This window comes from Hemibagrus wyckioides, linkage group LG03 (assembly GCF_019097595.1).
Source record: "Hemibagrus wyckioides isolate EC202008001 linkage group LG03, SWU_Hwy_1.0, whole genome shotgun sequence".
Classification (NCBI taxonomy): domain Eukaryota; kingdom Metazoa; phylum Chordata; class Actinopteri; order Siluriformes; family Bagridae; genus Hemibagrus; species Hemibagrus wyckioides.
In genome coordinates, this window is record NC_080712.1 from 31,152,107 (window position 1) to 31,173,806 (window position 21,700).

The window sequence follows — 21,700 nt, forward strand, 5'->3', positions numbered from 1 at the left end:
GCCACTCCATTTGAGGTACCCCAGCCTCCAGCAGCCATTCCCTAATGATGCGACCTCGATGAGCTGGAGCATTGTCGTCCATGAAGATGAAATTAGGCCTGTGTTGTTCATGCAAGGGCACAATGACTGGATTAATGATGTTATTCAGGTAGCATTGGCTTGTCACTGTACCATTCACAAGATGTAGGGCAGTTCTGTATTGAGTAGACACACCTGCCCAGACTGTACCACCACCACAACAGTGGCTGATGCATAGCGTCTCCTTGACGTCTTTGACATCATTGGCGGCCGTCATTTCCGCTCAACGTTAATCGAGTTTCATCAGAGAACAGCACTGAGGCCCACTGGTCCCTCGTCCAGCGTAAATGCTCCCTGGTCCATGCAAGACGATGACGCCTGTGCCTGGTGGTGTGGTCAGGTACCCTTGCAGGTCGTCTAGCATGCAGACCACACTGATGTAAACAGTTTTGAATGGTCTGACGGGACACTTGGGTGCCTCTCACCTCCCTTAAATGTGCCTGGAGTTGAGTGTCATTCATCATCCGGTTCCGCAGGGCACTATTCACAATGAAGCGGTCATCAATGTGGGATGTGGCCAAAGGACGTCCACTTCTATGCCTGAGAATGCCAATTCTATGAGTGACTCTTCCAGTCTCTCTGTATCTCTGTTGTAACCTGCTGATGACACTCTGTGACACTCTAAGCTCAGTGGCCACTTCCCTCTGAGAACATCCTGTTTGAAGCCTCGCAATGGCGAGGTACTGTTGATCAATTGTTAGGTGTGGTCTTGGTCTCATGATGTCAAAATGTGAACAGCATGATGAAGAGGACTGTTTAAATACCAATTCTAATTGAACCAGAAAATGTATTGGTCGATTCATGGATCAAACACCAGTTGTGAATTTTGCTGTTAAGCACCTTGTTAGAGAAGTTATGCAAAAAGTACTGAAACACTGAACAGTTGGACATGTGCATTCAAAAGTGTAGAGAAGGTCAAATTAAGTTCACTGAAGTTCAAATTAAAGTTCCTGAAATTTCACCCAAAAGCCAAATATCCTTAACTTTTTGTGAGTAGTGTATATATTATACACACACATTAAATAAAGATCTGACACACATGCCTTAAGAAGTACAGGGTGTTTATTGAAAAGGATGATACAATCGTGTGCTTCCTATACAGTGGTCCAAAAAAAAATGCATTTAACAAGTAATCACTCCATCCTAACACTTATTTTTTGTTTTGTTCATGCCTAGAATATGGTCAGGAATTTCAGATGGGAGGGTCAGTCATAAATAAATGTGTGGAAGAAGAAAATGATCAATCAAGGATCAAGGGAGCTTCTAGATCATTCTAATATAATAGTGTCACGTACTGTACAGAATTCTTGCATTTCCAGTAATGGAAAGAAAAAACAAAAAAAAAGGAAAAATTCTTCATTACCCGGGAAATAAAACTCAGCACTGAATCAGCAAACATGACTATGGTCAAAGATCCAAGAGGTTTAAATACTGAATGCGATTAAAGTGATAACAGTGAAGTTCAATCACAGTATCAGAGGTTGTTTTTTTTTTTTTGCACCTTAAGAGAGAACAAAAAAATAGAAATTTATAAGGCAATGAAAAATGTTGCATTAATCCAAGTTTTTTTTTTATTTTGCATGTACAAACTGATATTTTCATATTTCTGCATGTTCATTCCAGAGGAGGATGTGAGTAAAGAGTCCAGATGGGTGGGAAGTGCTATACAGATAAGAAATAGAAAAAACATTCAGACTTTTCGGAGACTTTTCTTGTAACAGCCCTTCATATTAGCAACAATAGCAATCGTAACATTTAAAAAAAAAAAAAAAAAAAAAAAAAAATCAATTCATTGGATGGAAAAGATAAAAATTAAAACGCAGAGGATGGAAAGAATAAATAAAAAAATTATTTATTTATTATTATTTTTTAATAACTGGTGTAATGGAGTTGGATCATTTCAGCAAATAAAGCCTGCCTTTTGAACGAAATCCAAAATTAAATTTTCCTTTAAATTGTCCTTAAGTATCAAAACGGTCATCGAACCATTTTAAGATGATTTTAGTTCAATGAAATTTGGTACTTCGGAAAGTGTATCATCGTTCCAGGTCACATGACCTCTCAGGGCCAATCCATATATCCATAAAAACTCAAGTGAAACGTTTACATCATAATGCTGTGGAATTCTCGATTCTGATTGGCCAGAAGCGGCTCTATATACTTTCTAATATATTACAGTTTTTATGGCAACAACATTCACCAGGGATTTGCATCACTTGTAAGGTAATTATCGATACTGAGACATCTTTATTTTTTGGAAGTAGTCTCCAGTTTCAGAGGTTTGTTTTACTTTTTTGGACACAGTTTGGTCACTCGGGGATAAGCGATAACAGGAACCATCTTTTTCTCATGGATGTTTCATAGTATAAACAAAAAATGTTTAGAAAGAAATAAGAGTCAATTCTGTGGTGTAAGTGGAATAAAAACACCTTGGGGTCATGTTGTAGTTGATGCTTTTCCTACACCACCACCCCCACCACCACCATGTGCTTCTGTAGCATAGTTAAGGAAGTGACATCACATGGATAGACGCTTTCACAATACAACAGATTCAAATCTCGATAAAAGCCATTTAAAGAAAGAAAGAAAGACAGAAAAAAGCATTACAGAAAGGACATTTTTTTGGTTAAATTAAAAATGTGCATTTTAAGGATATGGTGGTTTGTTTATACAGCCAAGTGGACAGAAGCCAGAGTAACACTACTCTTTAACATGCAGATCAGAATCAGCATTACAAAGTAAAAATTGGCGACACGGCGGTGATTACAGACTTTGCTGATGGATGAAAATACATTCAGGGTTGAAAACAGCAGCTCCGTAACCAAGATGCATAGTAAATAAGAAAAACAACATAACGGAAAGAAAAGAAAAAAAAACGTATATTTACTGTACATGGAAGTACTGTGTCGATGTCCACACGACCGGTCAGGATTAACAGCTGGACCGTACAGCTTTACAGTTTTGCAGACACGTCGGAAGACGGATCGTCACGTCCGGATCCGGACAGCAGCTGAAATGCTTTTTCGTTTGCGGAGTAAAATTTCCTTCGCTTTCAGAGAAGTGCGAGGAAAAACGCCATTTTTTTTTTTTTGCTTAGTGATTTCGGTCGCTTGATAACATACGCAACTAACGTAAAATTAAAGAGAAAAACAAAAAAAGAGGACGATATAACACTAACACTGCAGGTGGCACCAACGACATGTGCAAATCTGTGACGTGAACCGTTCTAATCCAAAAGGACGTACGGTTTCTTCAGCACACATACACGCATACAGGCCTGTAACTTAGAGCTCTACTTCATCTGCAGGAATTTTTTTTAAATTATTTCATTTCGGATGCTGCGTGTTTTATGGGAGAATTTAAATCCGTAGACTCCCAGGTTTTATAAAATATTACAATTTTTAAAATAAGCAAAAAAAAAAAAAAAAAAAGCAGCAACGTTTCCTTATATTTTTAAAGAAACTGTTGATATTGTTTAATACTTGTTTTTTTTTTTTTCCCCATTGAGGACATTCAATTTTTATTTTAAATATTAACTATTTATTCCATTCTACTGATATGAGACTGATTTGAGAATTTTTTTTTTTGGCAATTTTGCATATAATTTTGGGGAAAAAAAAATCCAAATTTAATAAAAGAACATGAAATTAATAACAAAAAGATGAGTTCATAAAACCTGTATTTTTAAATAATTTATAACTTTTTTCCAAAGCAACCAACGATTGTTTAAGGGCTGTGCTACCAACACCGGTTATTAAAAAAATTTTTTACGTAAAAAAACGTTGGAAGTTTAGCTTTGTGTTGGATCCATCGTCTTGGCGACGAGTTAGCAGTATGACATCATCGTATATAATAGTGGTTTAAACCTCAGCAGTAGTTTGTAGGTTAAAACTTCTTCTAAGGTCATATGACGTGATTTATATTTCTCGAACCCAAGTTGTCAACCATAAAATACATATTTTACATATTTTGTGTAAATAAAATCCCCCTGTGTCCCGAACCTTACAGCCAATATTGCACTTACCAAATTAAAATTGCATATTGTATGCGGAAAGAAAAAATACATTTTAAAACGTAATGTTTTAATTCTGAAGAATTTTTGAGAAACATTTTATTCTAATAAATCACCTCCACAGGGAATGCTCAGGTCCCAGGTTTATCTGAGAAACGGGCATAAAAATATTTTAGAAGATTTTTGTAAAATGCACACGTCCTGATGATAAAAAAAAATGTTTTGCAAAATACATTAGACAGAATTTTTCAGCCTAGAATTTGAATATTATCTAATTTTCAAATGCAATCGACTGCATTATTTGAATTTAGATTTAAATTGAATCATTTTAATTTTTTAAACAATTAACATTTAGAATTTGAAAATTTTAAAACGTTTCAAAATGTTTCAAATTTAAAATTCAACTAAACCTGAGAAAAAGTAAACAAGCAAATTTCGGATGTTTCCTGTTTGGCCAATCAGCGCTCAAGAAATGTGGAAAAGAAAAAAAAAAAAAAGTAATTTGAATCTAAATTTCGTATATATTTTAAATTTCAACTCGTACAATAAAAATGTCGGAATTTTTAATTGAATCCTAGTAGAATAAGAATAATTCATTTATGCTCTAGATGCAATACTCAGTAGTGTAACTCTGCCTCCGTCCAGTGTATTGCTTCATAACAAGTACCGGGAATTAAATTAAAAAAAAAAAATTAAATTAAAATAATTTTTTCGGAATTTCGTACCTGCTCGAGGAATTATCAGTAACAGAAATAACTGACAGTAGTGCTAACATTTCTGCAGAGGTGCCAACATTGCTAACGAGCAAATTCTAGGTGGCTAAGAGAGAAAAAAAAAAATCAAATAAAACAATATATAAAAATAAAAAATTCTCCAGGCATGTTGATGGACTAAACTGAAAAATTACTTGTTCAATTCGTTTGTTCTTCAGATGTGAAGCAAAAATCCGGCTACTTAATAAGCAGCTTGTTTTCTTTTGGCTTGCAAGATTCACAGATCAAATTTTTTCTCTCTAACGTTGTCTTGAAGCAAAAGTCTTGGCACCCTTCACCTCCTGCATCGTTTCTCCTTCAGTGAATTTCAATCACTTTTGTTTTAACTCTTGCTTTTTTCTAACAAAACAGGTTTTCTCTCCTATTTTCATAGCAACGATCGAATCATAAATATTGGCACCTCTGTATCTCTAACTGGAGCGTCATCAGCGGTGATGTAACACTCGTACCGAGGAACGGACCGAGCAGGTTTCAGACGGGTTTCAGCTCCGTTCCACAGTAAACAATGCGGTAAACCCTGTTTTCTGGGCGTCACAGTAAACTACATGCTTCTAACTAGTAAACACAACAAACATCGCTCGTACTCACAAGCCCTGTAACGTCCGGTCACCTCCAAACACAACCTTCTGTTCTCTCTCTCTCTCTCGCTCGCACGCTCACGAAGGTGAGGAACAGGAATGTTGTCTTTGAATAGGATTCATAAACCGGAAAAGGCTTTCCGAATGAAAGTGAAGTGCATTTTCAAAGAAAAAGTATTATGAGTGGTTTGTTCGTACTGCGTCCAATCAGCCTCTCACAGTCAGTTTCGGTGTGATCGATTAAGGTTGGTCTCCTTAAACACGCTTCTTATGTCTAAATCTAGCTATAAATAAAAAAAAAAAAAAAAGAGAAGAAAAAAAAAAAGGAAATTGTAAAGATTTGTGTGGCAGCCTGGGAAACTCTGAGTTACACTGGGAAATTCCGACATCTTTTACTCCATATGTAATAAACTTAGTTATGTAAAATGTAAAAAAATAAAATAAAAAATCAAAATAAAAAAAGTTCAGATTCATCGACAATTTTTTTTTGCTAGGTTACTAGGTTGCTAGACTGTTTTAAAATAAAATAAAAATATTTCCATTTTAACATTTTGGAGGGACAGATTTTGACCAAAACTGATTGTTTTTCCTCTTATTTTTTTTGGCTGCAGTGACGACGGGTTTCCCCACACGGTCCCCTACACAAATGGCAGAAAAACATATTTACAAATCTCAGTGTATAAACAAGAGACTACATAATAAAAAGCTCTTAGCCAGCGTATGGCGATTGGCACAAAAAGTCCTTCGATCAGCCACCGATTTTTAAAAGCTCATACAATCTCGAGTCTGCGAGTTCCGATTGACATGTAAACTGAGAAATGTGTGATTACAAGATCACCGTTAATCGTTTTTTTTTACTACCGTTTTGAACGATACGACTCCCAGTTGGACGTCTACTTCTTGGTGATCTTGCCCGCTTTTCTCTTGGGCTCGTACGGCGTCCTCAGGATGCTCGGCGTCTCCTCCATGACTCGGACCAGCAGGTTGTCGATGTAGTCCTCCAGCTCGCGGATGTGTGCGTCCTTCTTCTTCACCACCTCCTTCTGCTTGATCAGCTCCTGCACCACCTCCTCAAACGAGAGGCTGCGGTACGCCGCCATGCTGCTCTGGAGCTGGTTGGTCTCCTGAGGAAAAATAAATTAATCAGTAAATACAACCATGATCATGACATCTTTATCTACAGAGCGTCATGAGTCTGAGCTTCAGCTGAACCTGAAACTGAATAAATACCTATAGAACTTATTCTGTGTCACTAATAAAGGAGAAATAATCCACTTCAGGATATGCTGCTTTAAGAAAAATAATCAACGACTGGTTACTGTGACTAACACTAAGAGTTTATTTCTTAATAAACAACAGATTAGTTTTTATCTGTTTATAGCTACATGTAAAGGTAGTCCACAAGGTAGTCCAACCATCCCCTATGCATCATACAAAACATTCATGAAGCTTATGGTGATATTAAGAAAGTTCTAGATCATTCCATTATCGGATAATTGACATTTCACTTCACAATGGAGAAAATTCCAAAATAAAAAATTCTGGAAATCTATTTCAAGCATACGTGTCAACATCTACGACCTGTATCCAGTGGGTCAGGGAATAAGCATACAATGGGTCTAAAAACTCTTGGGTGACACAATAACAGGATTTCTTTTGTAACGTGTTACTACAGAAACAATAACGTATCAGAACGAGCCGCATGAACGCACCCCTTCTGTTCTTCGGACCAATCGGAATCCAGCGTTCAGCTGCGGTATCGTTAGATCTGACGCGCAGAAGCCAAATAAAACTGAAATAAACCTTTCACGCGGATGAAAAATGTAGGAAAAACTCACAACATCCCTTAAGCATCTTAAGATCTGAAGCGTCGAGATAAGTCAAAGTTAACTCAGCAAAAAAAATAATAACGTGTCAGAGCGTTATGAAAATAAATGCGTTAATTCATTAAAAGGCACTGATAGGCTTTAAAGGGATGAGTCATTGGGAGGTTCGTTTTCTCTCTCTCTCTCTCTCTCTCTCTCTCTCTCGGGCTGATTAAGCAGCTCCTCGCTCCTTGGTGTTTATGGAAGATGGATGAGTGTTCAGATTTGTAGGCCTTTCCTCCGAGCCTTCGCCTGACCCGGGACCTTGACTCGTTCAGCTGACAAGAGCAACAATTAAGATTAGCCTCATGCGATAACAATAATAAAGATAAAGCTACTGACATTCCTTTTTCTTTTCCCTGGGGAAACAACAAAGAGTGTTCGAGCTTCATAAAACTGCCAAAAGCCAAGACTACAAAAGAGCGCTGCAATAACTTCTTGAGGTTTGCTGGACGCGCTGCTGCTTTTTGTTCACCTCGAATCCGACACTTGTGAAGAAAACTGTCATGATCTACGCAGACACGGAATCGGATGACCGTCGCGTGCTAGCCAAGAAAAACCTCTAGCCGCAAATGAAAGCCATCAGTGGGGGGAAAAAAACGTAACAAAACAAAACAAAAGACGGGAGGAGCGGAGAAGTGAAAGGGAAAAGGACGCTGTGTGAAGCAGAAAAGTGGCGAGCGTGAACCGGAGAAGCGCTGACGAGCGGATCTGCGAGGAGCGCCGAGATAAGACCTGCACTTGGCATTCTCCAGTTGTCTCATTACTGGAGCTAATGAGGGCCTTTGCGCTGGGAAATGTAAAACCCCACTCCTTTGAAACGGCGCGACCCGGCGTCCTCCCCCTCGCGTTTTTAATTGGGTCCTTGCGCAGACGTGCTGCCAGGAAAGCCATTTTCAGCGCTGGTAACCATTTAAACAACATTTCTGTGTCTGTCTCGGCGAGCTAAACGCTGCTCCGCGCCGGACGTAATGACATTAACCATTATTACAATTACGACAAGCCCTTGTTTAACGCTGCCTGCAGTTTGACCTGTCACATCAGCACCAAATTGCACATCGTCTTCCGTCTTCTGGCCCAATTATTCGGCGGGTAGCGAAAAGAAGGAGAAAAAAAAAACCTCGGAAAGACAAGAAGCAGAAACACGTTAATAACATCGCACCATTTCAAATTACACGCAGATCAAAGATGATGGCTAGCTATTTCGCTCGTTAATTAGATAAATGCTACTCCAAGCGAAGTGTCACGAGCGAGACCGTGCCAGAGATCTGCGTCGGCTGCCGCTGCTGCTTGCTCCGTCCAATAAACGATTAATTAAAAGTTTTGGCAAGTTGGAACTTTTTCTTTTCAATCTAAATATAAAAGAAAGGAGGAGAAAAAAAAAAAAAAAAAACAACAACGATATTTCAGAAACTTTACATTGTAATCGCACACTGCGAGAAAACTTGACAGAAATATTCCTGGGAAATCAATTTATTTGATTTTTATTTATTTGGCTCGTAAGAAAACGACAGGATGGTGAAGAAAATACTATTTATTTAGCTCCTTGAACATACGCAATAAGAGCAACTAACTTGTTTTATAACCTTAAATGTAACCATAAATGGATAAAATTAACCCCACAAAATGTTCTTTACTAAATCTGCAAATTGCCATGACGAGGAATTAACACCTAAGGAGTGTGCTGTTCTAGGAAACAAATCAACGACAAAGTGGATTATTTTCCAATAAATTCTCTTTTATTAAATAATATTCAAATATTTATCGCCCTCAAACGATACTACACACATTTACACAAATAAATAATTAAACTTTTTTTTTTTTTTTTAATTCTTACCGACTCTCTGGTGGTCTTCTTTCCTTGTTTTTTCTCAGGGGAAACGTTTTTCTTACTCAGGTCCTCGCTGCTGCTGGGTTTTTTCGTGTGATTACTGCAAAACAGGACAAGAGGAAACACTCACACTCTGATAATGACTCGGTGAAAGTGTGTGTGTGTGTTTTTGCATACAGAAATAAACACACAGGCGTACGAATGATCATACACCCATCTCAGAACAGAGGCAGACAGGAAACGGAGAGCAGCTCGTCACTGTCACCTTCTACGCTGTTACGGAGAAGTGACTTCTATTTCCTGTCAATCTCTCTGGTCATTTAACCACTATAAAGACTTCAGAGCAAAAAAAAAAAACAACAACAAACCTTATGAAATGCTTGTGAATTTTTTTTATAGAGCACACAGAACCTGCTTTCCATTTCCCTTTCTTTAACTTGCGCATAATGATACGAGAGCCGAAGACATTCTTGTTTTTTCCGTGTCATGGTTCGTTGAGAAATATGTTTTAAATATTTTTTACTAAATCATCATCCAAAATGACCCCCCCCCCTGCTCTACTTCACACTTCTCAATGGATTCTGACCTATTGTAGAACATTTCTAGCATTTTTTGGAAGCAGTCTCCAGTGACAGAGCTCATGTAACAGTTGAAGATTAAGACATATTTCTTGTTCTAATTAACTCGTGATAACAGGGAATTGTGTTCGCGGAACAATCCACACAGTTCACCATCACTATACACCTAAATATTACGACTTGTCGGCATTTTAAATATTTATATTGTTGGCAAATGAGGACAGTGAGATGAGGACTTGAACACCTCCGAGAATTAGCAATAAATAATCAGTAACACAGTAATCTTTAACTTTGATGTGTAACTTTTATTATGTCTGAATATCCTATTTAAGTGACGTTGTTATTATAAACGTTAGAATGAGTGTGTATGTGTGTTTCTGACCATCTTGTTCCTGATCCTGTTTATGAACTCACTATTGGACAGTATCTCAAGAAAAAAATGTCCACCTATAGTTTACTGCTCACGCTCTGAATCTGACCCCAGACCTGCCACTGGAACTGATCCCAGACCTGCTTCTGGATCTGACCCCAGACCTACCGCTGGAACTGACCTCAGATCTGCCCCCGGATCTGACCATAGACCTGCCACTGGAACTGATCCCAAACCTGCAGTTGGATCTGACCCTAGACCTGCCACTGGAACTGATCCCAGACCAGCCGCTGGATCTGATCACAGACCTGACGCCGTATCTGACCCCATACCTGCCACTGGAAATGATCCCAGACCTTCTGCTGGATCTGACCACAGACCTGTTGCTGGACCTGACACCAGATCTGATGCCTGTCTAGGATATCTTCTAAATCTCACAACTATCTCAAAACTCTACATCATTATAAGTAGATGTAAGAGTTCCTTGCTGTATGATCACAGCTCCTCATTATACATCCATTTATCTGTAGAAAGTTTTCTTGCATATTAGTATTTTAAATCACTTTTATTTAAAGACAACATTGGCCAAATGTTGCACTGCTTGTATTCACAGTGATTTGAATTCTTCATGTCTTTCCCTTTCTCTTAAAAAATGCTGTGTATGTAAAAAGTATACAGGCAACAGCATACCTGAATTTTATAACTCCTGACGTCACAGGTTCTTTGGTTCCAGGCCAGCTAGTTTCTAGTGTCTGATTTGCATCAACGATTTATTTCCAGACAGAGGAAGTGAAAATTGCATAATTCTTGAATTCTAGCTGATTCTAATCTCCTGTGATCTTTCAGAAAGTCCAACACCATGCACAACACCTTCTTGACTTTTTTACCTTCTATAGTACACATCTGTAGGAGGAGTGTTTAGGACACGTGTGCATGCTGTACCTGGGCATGTGATGTGGCAGGAAGGGGTTAGTATCGCTTTCAGTGGTGAAAGGATTTGTGAAGTGATGAAGGTCCCCTGAACTTCCCGCTCGTCCTCCGTTGCTCGTCTTCTTCCCTTCCTTGTCCTTCTTCCCCGTCACGCGCTCCAGCAAGCTGATCTTCTCCTTCTTCTCCTTTTTCTCCCACAGCTGCCCATGGTCTGACTCGAAGGGGTTACGGTTGCGTGGGAGCGTGGCGGATTTCTGTGGCATTTCCGGGAAGGGGTCACCCCCCATCTCGCCGTCCTGGTAACCGGGCATCTCGCTCTGAGAGCGGCGGTGAGGAGGAACGGCACCTGAATCAGGGATATAAAGAAGTCAGGAACTAAAAATGATAGTAAACCCTGAACTAAACATGTAACAATGGTTTCCTTGGATTAGTTTCCTGTTCAACTTGCTGTACAGCATGCAGCTGGCTCTGCTGGACTGACTCGCACCTTCTTCTTCTAATTATTTCTATTCACACATCTGTACTCTTTTCACAGGCCAAAATTTCTAGTTTCAGATCCTCAAAACTAAGCACAGACCCTTGAAGTTATGGTTGCCACGTAGCAACACTACAAATTTTTCCCAAAAGGAATACATGTTCTGCTGGTCTTGCCATTAGATGTACGAAGACGTACAAAGGAGGCAGTTTGAAATATACCACTCCCTTCAACTACCAGTTTAGCCACTGACTGGAACCTGACAGCAACAAATAAACATGCAGGCAACCGTCCGAGATTCCATCGCAACTGTCTAGCCACGACTTACCGACAGCCTGGAACTGGACTGTAACCACCTTTCAAATCAATGACATATGACAATCACATGAAATGGAACAGCAATCGCCTAGCAACATCCTAGAAACCACCTGGAATAGAATAGCAAAAAACACCTAGCAAAAGGATAGTGACCACAACAAATATCACATCTACCACCTTCATTATCACAGCAACCACCGCAGCAGTACCCTAGCAACCACCTGGTACATCATAGCAACCACTTAGCAGCACCACAGCAACAACTTTAAGTACCAAAGCAACCACCTAGTAAAAACCTAGCAAACCTGGATTATTATAGCAACCACATAATAAAAGCCTAGCGACCACATGGAATGCCATAGCAACAACCCCAGCAACCACCTCGGATATCATAACAAACCATCTGGATTTTAATATCAATTGCCTAGCAACACCCTAACAACCAAATGTAATGCCAACAAATGCCGGCTTATATCTAACATTATGAAGGGATCAAATCTTGATTCTGAACCCAAGTATATATACTGATAGTGTAGTGGATATTTGAACATCCTTCATCATGCCCCGGGTTAGAAAGAGAAGGAGAATGCATGTAGAAGGTGCTCTCACCGCTCTCCTCCATGGAGTTTACGGAGTCCGTCTTGGGCCTGGAGTGCATTCCAACTAGATCGGACATGGAGTGTGCAGCGGAGAGTTTCTGAGCCCCGGGGAGAAGCGAGCGCTTGGGTTTGGTCTCCAGCATAGCAGTCGTGTGCTGAGGTTTGGGGTCTGAGACTTGCTGCGGAGGCTGGGATTCAGCGTCGCATTGCGCAGAGCGAGGCAAGATGGCCGAAGAGGCGTCCGAGTCGTGCTTGCGACCCCTCACCTTGTCCTTGAGCTTAGAGAAGGGCGAGCGCGGCTTGTCCCGCATGGACAAGTCGAACATGCTGGCCGTCATGTTGTTCCTCATGAACTGGATGCTCACCTGGATCTTCCCGCGCTCTTTCTTCTTCTTGCCTGGACGGGAATCCAGGGTATACCAACTGAGGAGAACAGGGCACATATACATTAAATATGTCAGTATTATTGATCATGATTATCTGAGAACTCCGGAATCTTATATTTGCCCTCCGATCATCAAAAATACTTGAAAAATACTAAAAAATTAATCACTCATGGGCATACTGCTACAGCTATAGGGGATATGGTAGCTTAGTGGTTAAGGTGATTGTGAGTTGTATCCCAGGTCCACCAAGCTGCCCTTGAGCAAGGCCCTTACCCTCAATTGCTCATTTGTAAAAAATTAGATATAATTGCCAGAAATGTAAATATACAGCTAAAACAATCGACCCTGGGGTTGTGTGATGTATCCTCAAGTGGTTTATTCCTCTTATAGCCTAGTAATCTCCTAAATCAGTTCCTACTAAAGAGTCTAATGATGTGAAGAGAGTAAAAAAAAAAAAAGCATTTAACCTGAAAACTTTCAAACACGAGTTTGAAAACAAGCGATCAGCAGCAGCAGAGAATCCTGGTTGTGCAACAGAGCAGTGAATTACTCATCTTATATGAGCAAAAGAGCACTTGGGCTTTGTGAAATAAAATGGAAACAGCCATCACACTTTCATTTCCCCCTCTTTTTTTTCCCCCATCAAAAGTACCACAATGGAAAGTGCCTCTTCCAAGGCCGATGTATAATTCATAAAAAGAAAAATACAAAAGGGCAATATGTTTGTCTGCTGAGAAACCCAATTTCACTTCACCTAAATCCACAGACTAGTCCATTTGAAATGCCTGAGAACGCATATTATAGCGGGGATAAACATAATTCCCTGGTAACTGCGTTGGTTCGGGGCACATAAAGAACGAGAAATAAGACGCCCCCCATTCCCCCAGATCCTGTTTGCTTAACCTCTCCTGCTTTCTCCCCTGGAAGTAATGTGATTGATGCTATAACTCGGCGAAAAGAAGGTGACATTTGCACAAATCTGCCCTTTGTTCCCCCCTCGCTCCTCACGCCAGCATCGGGAGATTATAAAAAAGAAGAATATTTCTGGCTAGCAACATAAATTACGCTGCTGTAACAGCTTGTTTAAGGCGCTCGGGCAGACTCTCGCTAGTTCAGGCGCAGGAGGAATCACTTCAGACGCTGGGACGGTGAGAAACAATGCGTCAAAAAGCCAAAGTGCCATCGAACTGACGGCTCAAACAGAGAGTCTGGCTGTATGATCGTGGTGATTTGGCAAAACGTATAAAAGCCTATATACACGATGGATTTTCTTTTCCATAAGTAGATTTGGGAAGATGTTCTACTTCTAAAGCTTCTCTTCGAGTAAAACAATATGTTTCTGGGTTCTGCACATAACCTTCAGAGGTTCTCCACAGATGAACACCTGAAGAACTTGATGGATTTGTTCTTCTGATCCTGCTTTTGTGTTTCTACACATTCCTGATCATCTAAAACCTCCGGAGAACCCAATAATTATATATAGGATTCTTTTATAGAGAGAATCCCTGGTAACTTTGCTTAACAATCCAAAGAACCACAGAGGTCTTTAAAGGTGTTTAAAATGTTAGAAACTTGGAATTTATTTGTTTTATTTATATTTATTTATTTTAATGATTAAATTATTTAATTACTATTTTATTTATTTATTTATTTTTTAAGCAAAACTTTTACACCATCCTGACATGCAGCATGCTTTGCTGCTTCCTCTGTCACCCGTGTATCATTACACTGCTAGAAATAGGTCATCGTCAAGTCAGGGTGAAAGTTTTGGCACCCACTAGCCCTGTTAACTGCTAGACCGGTGCTACAGCTGAGGATTATAATTAAGGGTTCCCAACATAGAAACCTCCAAAAGAACCTGGATTTGTTCCTAAGAGCATATTTATTTCCTCAAAACACTGTTGCTGGCTTCAGATGCTGAGAAGGCCCCAGGAAGCAATTCATCAAGAAGAATGGTTAACTATGAAAGTCTGAAGAACCTTTGAGGAACCCTTCCCTCAGTTAGTAGAAGGGTTCTCCAAGAATCTCTTGGAGGGTTTGCTCCACTTTTATCATGCGGCTTGACATGTGACCAGCATCCGTGACGTAGCTACAGACATGGGGATGGCCTTTATTGTGTTTTTTTTTTTCTTTCTTGGAAATGGATCAGAAAAATAATTTGACAGCTCTGACATGATGCTAGACAATCCTAAAAACAAACAAACAAACAAACAAACAAATAAATAAATTTATGACATTCGTAATGTAAAGCTTTAAAATAAATAAATAAAAAAAATAAATAAATAAAAAGGTAGTGACTCAGGAATTTACACCATTGTGAGAGAACTTTAAGGAGTCACACACTTAGTCTTTTCCAGCATCAAATGCAAAACCAGATTAACCTGAGTGCACACACACACATATTCACACTTAGGTTTGGAATGTCAGGGACAGTTTGGCATGCCATTTGCTGATAATTTCCAAACCCGCTGTCATCATCGTGCATGGCGTGGTCAGTGAGCTGCACAGGGAGCTTGGTAATATCCGGCAATATCTAAGACCTGGAGTTCATGATGACCTGACTCACAACTCAGCCTTCAGATTAATCCCTAATAATAAATCCGCTGAATCTTGACTCGTCTATTTGTTAAACCGGGGAATTCAACTATCCAAATAATGAGAGATGTTTATGTTTTGCTTTGAATGGAGACGAGGCCGTCCTTTTCTCCTCGTGTGGGCGTCAAGGACGAGATAAACCTTGCCGAGTTCGGGGCCCACAATCCTCCCACACCGCACGGCCTGCTGGGAAAGTTCCCACGCTCGACCAGCGCAGGTGTGCGATAATTAGACCTGATGTCAGAGTAACCCTGTGTTCAGATCAGTGAGTGATTTTTAATTAGTTTATAATAATAAGTTAAAAGTTTAATAAGTTTAAAGTAAGCTGACTGACTGCAAAATTATTGGCACCCTTCAAGAACATTATAGACCACCCCTTAAATTTTCCAGCCTTCCTGTAACTCAGTGATCAATCTTCTGCTTCTAATATTAAAAAGCAAAATGATTCATTTCATGGTTCAGAATGAAATTCAACACAAACTGGGCCATTAATAATAGTGTGGGACAGCTGAATATTTGCAGAAAAATGTCAATAAATGAATAAATAAAATAAAATAAAATAAAATAAAATAAAATCTCTCCAAATCAAGCAGTAACTACAGGGTGGCAATAGTTTTAAGACAAGCGTCTCCGTCCTTTAAAAACGACTCAAGCACACAGCAACTTCTCTTCTATTTCATCTCAAAACATCACGCCTTCCATGTTATTTATAGTTTGCTGGGAATATGGAAAAAGCTTCTGTGAAGCTGGGGGAAAAAAACAACTATTAGTCATCAGGTTAGCTACTAGAGCGACGTCTGTAAACACGTTCCTCATTCGGACCAAGGGTTCTGGTTCTGTTAGTGGACTGGATTCTGGGAGCTGGGTTTGTGAGAGTGGTTTTTAAGAGAGTGGCTTCCTAACATGATATTTATGATATCTCAAAAATATCTCGTGACATAAATTTTGTCTAAAACAGAGCATGAAAAAATCAGTCACGTGATAAAAAGAAGGAAGTTCAGGAAGGGCAGCTTGGTACCGAACCCGGGACTTCCTGTATGAGGTGGTGCGAGTTTGTCTGCACTGTGATTCCTCAGTACTTGGATCATCAGTACACCAGGAAGTGTGTGTTTTATCTGATGATGACATCATCAGTTTAAAAAAAATAAAATAAATAAATAATAAGCGGTGGGAAAAGATAAATGAAAAAATAAATAAATTAATAGATAAATAAACAGATAAATAAAAAAATAAGGTGAATTGATATTATTGTATGATGATGTGAGATAAAGAATGTACTGATGTAGTCAATCGATTGCTTGGAACCTTAATCAACATATAGAGATTACATCATCATCATCATCATCATCATCATCATCTCCGCCTGTCCTAGGAAGGAATCTCCACTTCCAGTGCTCTGAAAAAAGACGTCAGGACTTTTTCTTGCTAGGTCGTTGAGTCACTTTACAAGGAGGATAGACAGAGCTGTGGGAACGTAAGCGATATCAGGAAGTAGTTTGTTTCATGGATGTTCCACACCATCGATCAGAACTTCGGCATAAACACGCTGAACCGATGAAACTGTAGCGCTGAAGTTCAGTTTCAACGCACGGGTTTTGTAATGATGTTGGAAAATAATAAACACATACTGACCAATCAGAATGGAGATGTCAGAAACTTGGAATAAAAACTTATTTTATTTAAAATAATTTTATTTTCAATTATTTTATTTAAATTGTTTTATTTTCAATTTATCTGTATTTTATTTTAAATAATTTTATTTTTTTAATATTTTATTTTGTTTTAAATTATTTTCTTTTATTTTATTGATTTATTTTATTGTCTTATTTCATTTTATTTCATAAGCAAACCTTCATCTACACCATGACAGGCAGCAAGCTTTGCTGCATTTTTTCTCTGTCACCCGTCTATCATCACGTTGCAAGAAATAGGTCATCGTGAAATCAGGGCGAAAGTTTTGGCACCCACTAGCCCTGTTAACTGCTAGACCAGCGCTGAAGCTGAGGATTATAAATAGCAGTAAGTGTGTGTTATCTCTAACAGGGTGAACAGGAAGTCAGATGTGTGAACGCTTGACTGCGGCTGTTTCACAGAGCAGGTCCTCTGAGGATAATCCACCTGCTATTCAGTGAGGCCGGACAAACCGGCAACAAATTTGAATTGTTTTTATAATTATCCTCACCCGACTCGTTCATCTGCTTACGAGCGGGCGTGTCTCTGTCACACTCCGTCTGCACCTCGCTTCACGGTTTCTGACACTGACTGACCGCATGACACACAGCTGGCTGGGATTTTTTTTAATTATTTTCCACACAACTACAAATCTGTCTATTTTAGGGGCATGGTATTATGAATTTTCTGTAACTGGAAATTTTTATATCCCACAACAATTTGTTTTTAAACACTTAAAGAACAAAACATTATTTTTTTTTTATCCATTTAGTGCTACATTTCATATAGTGGAACGAAGCTGAACTTATGTTAGAGCAACTAGAAGCACTGATCCATCAGAAAACGTGCAGCTTTACTGCTGAAACTGGAGACTCCTTCCCTAAATGTTCTTTAAAAAAAAAAGCTCTGTGTAAACTGTTACTATAGAAACCATTATAGTAATCAGAAGCTCCAGGATTTCTGCAGATTTCCCCACAGATTTAGAGACGAGACGCGTGTTATGACATCATAGTGACATCACTATCATTTATATTTTTGTGTGTGTTGTATGTAACTGTCTAAGCTGCGTTGACACAAGAATGTCCCAAGAATGGGATCAATAAAGTCTATCTATCTATCCATCCATCCATCCATCCATCCGTCTGTCTGTCTGTCTGCCTATCTATATATCTATCTATCTATCTGTCTGTCTGTCTGTCTGTCTGTCTGTCTGTCTGTCCATCCATCATCGTGACACACTTTCGTCCCTCGTCCACTCACGTGTGTGGAAAATCATCTAAATAATCTCACCTTTCCTCACTGGTAGGAATTTAAAAGAAGACTTCTGCACCGGACATTTCAGCAATTCAAGCAGTTTTTTGCAAAGGAAGCAAAATTCCTTGGCAGCAACAATCTGAAACTCTGGTGTTGTGTAACGTCTGGGTGTGTGTCTCAGGACGAATATCACAGACTCTACGTAAAGTTTGCTGCATTACTGGGAGCCCGGAAGGATTCAGTGTGGACGAGTGGAACGTGGGTCAGCTTTAAAACGTGGGACAAGTGACGAGATCTGCTGAAATGTATCGTGTTGCCATGTAAAAATGCTACTTCAACCCATACTGGGGACCTCAACGGGAGGGTTTCGCAACACCGGAGTAACAGCCAGAAATATTTCCAAATCAGATTAAAAAAGGAACTTTTTTAAATACTTCCCTAATAAGCACTGGACGATACGACTAAATAACACCCATATCATATCATATCATATCATATCATATCATATCATACTTCGCAGAGATTTCCTGGGGGGCATGTGATCATCTTTGTTTAATACATTTATATTTGCATCCTTGTTTTTATTTTTATTTATTTTTTTAGCAGCTGATTTGATTATTGCTCGGCTCAATGACTGTTAAAATTATTTTTTCATTCAAAAGATTATTCATTGAATTCTGCTTTAATGTATTTTTCCAGTCATTAAAAGTACAGTAGTTAAGATTATTATCAATTTCTATCAATTAGTTATGACATTTAAAAGATTCCCGCCCATTTCTGTTGAAGTATCGCCTCCCTGGGTTTAAAATGCCACAAACCACAAGCCACCACTGCAAGACCGGAAGTCAAGTTTTAACAGGTTTTGGGGTTTTGACATTAGCATGATGTTCATGAAGCTCTGTCCCCATGGATCTATGGTGCCATAAAAAGATCTGATTTTTTTAAATATTTTATTTTTAAAAATGGATCCAAACACAAACAAGTATTCCAGACCAAGAAGTCACAGCTTAACCCTTTTTTCTACACATCTTCGTGATTTATCACATACACATAACGGCACAGTGAAATTCTTTCTTCGCATATCCCATCCTTGGGGTTTGGGGTCAAAGCACAGTGTCAGCCGTAATGCAGTGCCCCTGGAGGGTGGGGGGTGTTGGGGGCCTTGCTCAAGGGCCCAATAGTGGCAACTTGGCAGTGCTGGGACTTAAACCCCGATCTTCTGGTCAACAACCCAGAGCCTTAACTACTTGTGCTTACACTGCGCACATTACCACAGGTTACGAGTGCAAGCAAGCTATAAAAATCTCATATGAATATTTTTTTTAACCACAATTGCAGGTTGTTGTTGTTGTGACCCAAAAAAGACAGACGGAAATTTCCTGACTCTGCACTTTTTTTAAACTAGAAGCGAAGGAACTTCCTCTGCCGTGTCGTTGGGCCACTTTTTGAACAAACCAGGTACCTTTCTCTCCGTTTTGAAACAGGAAACAGAAAAAAAAACAACAAGGCATGCATCCTACACGATATGAGCATGACTAGACTGGGGGAAACACCCGTTCTAACCCGGCTTCTGATGTTTAAAGTGGTTTACTGCGCTGGGGTGAAAATTTATCTTCCCTGAAGTAACATGATATAACCGGCATGAAGGTGATTTGGTAGCGTCATCACCAGCAACGGGACGTGTGTTAGAAAAGGTCGGCGAGTGGGTGGGGAGTTCCTATGACTCAACAGAAAGCTTCGCTTTGACACATCAGCAGCCTTCCTTTGCTTTTCCAGTCAACTAGGTCAGTGCTTTCCAGTGCAGGAATCCCCGGATGCGCCGTCTCTTCTCTGTCGAAGCTCCGGTACAGAAAAATAGCGGAGAAAATTAACGTGTTCCGAGCCGAGACAAAATCTGGACCGTTCAGATACGAGGGACAGGAACTATCGAGTTATCTTGGTTATCGTGCTTTTCATCAGATATGAATAAAGTGCTAGTGTTAGAACCGTGAACTTTTTTTTCACATGTTAGTGCTCGCAAGATTTCAGGTGTAAACTGTGTTTTTCTCATCAGCTTCTCTTTTTTCTCTCACGCAGTTAATAAGATACAATACACCCGCGTGTTATGTTACTGAGGGACAACAAACCCATGAAGACTTTCCTCTGGTGGAAAACCTCCTGTCTGTGGACACGTTTAAGGCACAGTTCTAGGTTGTGGAAAATCCCACATAATAGGACGTATCATCACTTACTTGAGCTTCTTTCGCTCCTTGTTGTCGAACACCTCATTCAGGTTGATGGATTTCTGGCCCAGAAATTTGTCCATCCCGACCAGAGACCTGTGCATGACGATGAGACACAGCTCATAAACCTCGGGGTTGCCCTCCACCAGCAGCCCTGGCAGCTCGAACGAAGCCTCCTCTCTCCACATGGGATTCAGCGTCTTCTCCGCCACCGACGTGGAGTATTTCTCCTTCCCGAGCTGGATGATGGTGTAGGCGTCGTTGGTACTGCTCTTTCCCTTCGCCTGGAGGTCCGTGGCTTGAAGGACCGTCACTTGGACGTGCGTGGGGAACCATTTCTGTGACTGCACCGCCAGGGACATTGTCGATGTAGGGTGTAATGGTGTTTAGGACTAAATACTGTGCAAAGCTTCAAAGATCAGGGGGTCATGGCTTGGTCAGGGGTGGATCAAGACTGTTACATAATTCAGTACAGTGATGTTAGTGAAAACGCCGAACTTTACCAATGCACCAGTGGAAATAAATGAAACAGGTCCAGTGTCATGTGCATGGCTCCTCACTTAGGCCATGGCATCACAAGCATCTCCACCTCCAGGCATCATTCACATAAACAAGAAACCTGACAAGGAAAATATATATATATATATATATTTCATTATACACAGTATTTAACAATAAGGCATTTAATAACATCAGCTGTGTATATTGCCATGGAAACTGATTCACATGAGTGATCTTTACTCCCTGTCAATACATCAATACAGCACTCGAATCGCTTTTCTTTACCTTTAAATCATTATTTCCAGTCTGCGAAGACACCTGACACGATATAATCTACCTTTCTTCTTTTTCCTTCCTTAAAACTCGTATTTTCCACACTGTAGAATATTTCATTCGCCTCACAACAATCCAACTTACAGCCTTAATAACGATACAGTCCGAAACACAAGGCGTTATGTTTCTACACCCACATTCGCGCAGGTCCCGCCTTCTGCTCTGCGATTGGCTAGTTATGATGCCGTCTACTTCGAGAGCTATGATACGCTAAGAGTTTATCACCAGCAAGAATTGTCCAATCAGACAACCGCCACGATTGGCCAACGGTATAGCGCAGAAGGCGGGATTTATCCGAATGCAGGTAGGGATATTAAAAAACGCCCCAAAT

At 39.8% G+C, this 21,700-nt stretch overlaps 1 protein-coding gene across 2 annotated transcripts; it reads right to left on the bottom strand.

The window, feature by feature from the left end:
- Positions 1-1,559: 1,559 nt before the first annotated feature.
- On the bottom strand, positions 1,560-21,499 carry LOC131351068 (rab11 family-interacting protein 2). Of its 2 annotated transcripts, XM_058386231.1 has the most exons (7): positions 21,322-21,499; positions 20,545-21,154; positions 12,418-12,830; positions 11,028-11,361; positions 9,144-9,237; positions 6,303-6,565; positions 1,560-6,079 (listed from the first exon to the last, which is right to left on the bottom strand). In XM_058386231.1, the coding sequence occupies exons 2-6, from the start codon at positions 20,895-20,897 to the stop codon at positions 6,335-6,337; spliced, it is 1,425 nt and encodes a 474-aa protein (XP_058242214.1). In that variant the 5' UTR covers positions 20,898-21,154; positions 21,322-21,499; the 3' UTR covers positions 1,560-6,079; positions 6,303-6,334. The 2 variants fall into 2 exon arrangements, with proteins under 2 accessions (XP_058242214.1, XP_058242213.1); XM_058386230.1 differs by having other exon boundaries at positions 1,560-6,565.
- Between the last annotated feature and the right edge of the window lie 201 nt (positions 21,500-21,700).

What these genes read in the sequence shown, in the direction of transcription:
- LOC131351068 (XM_058386231.1), bottom strand. Translation starts at nt 20,897, where the DNA reads ATGTCCCTGGCGGTGCAGTCACAGAAATGGTTCCCCACGCACGTCCAA. An exon ending in AAGGAGCGAAAGAAGCTCAA is followed by an intron (nt 12,831 to 20,544) that starts GTAAGTGATGAT and finishes TGTTCTCCTCAG; the next exon opens with TTGGTATACCCTGGATTCCC. An exon ending in CTGCCACATCACATGCCCAG is followed by an intron (nt 9,238 to 11,027) that starts GTACAGCATGCA and finishes CCTGTTTTGCAG; the next exon opens with TAATCACACGAAAAAACCCA.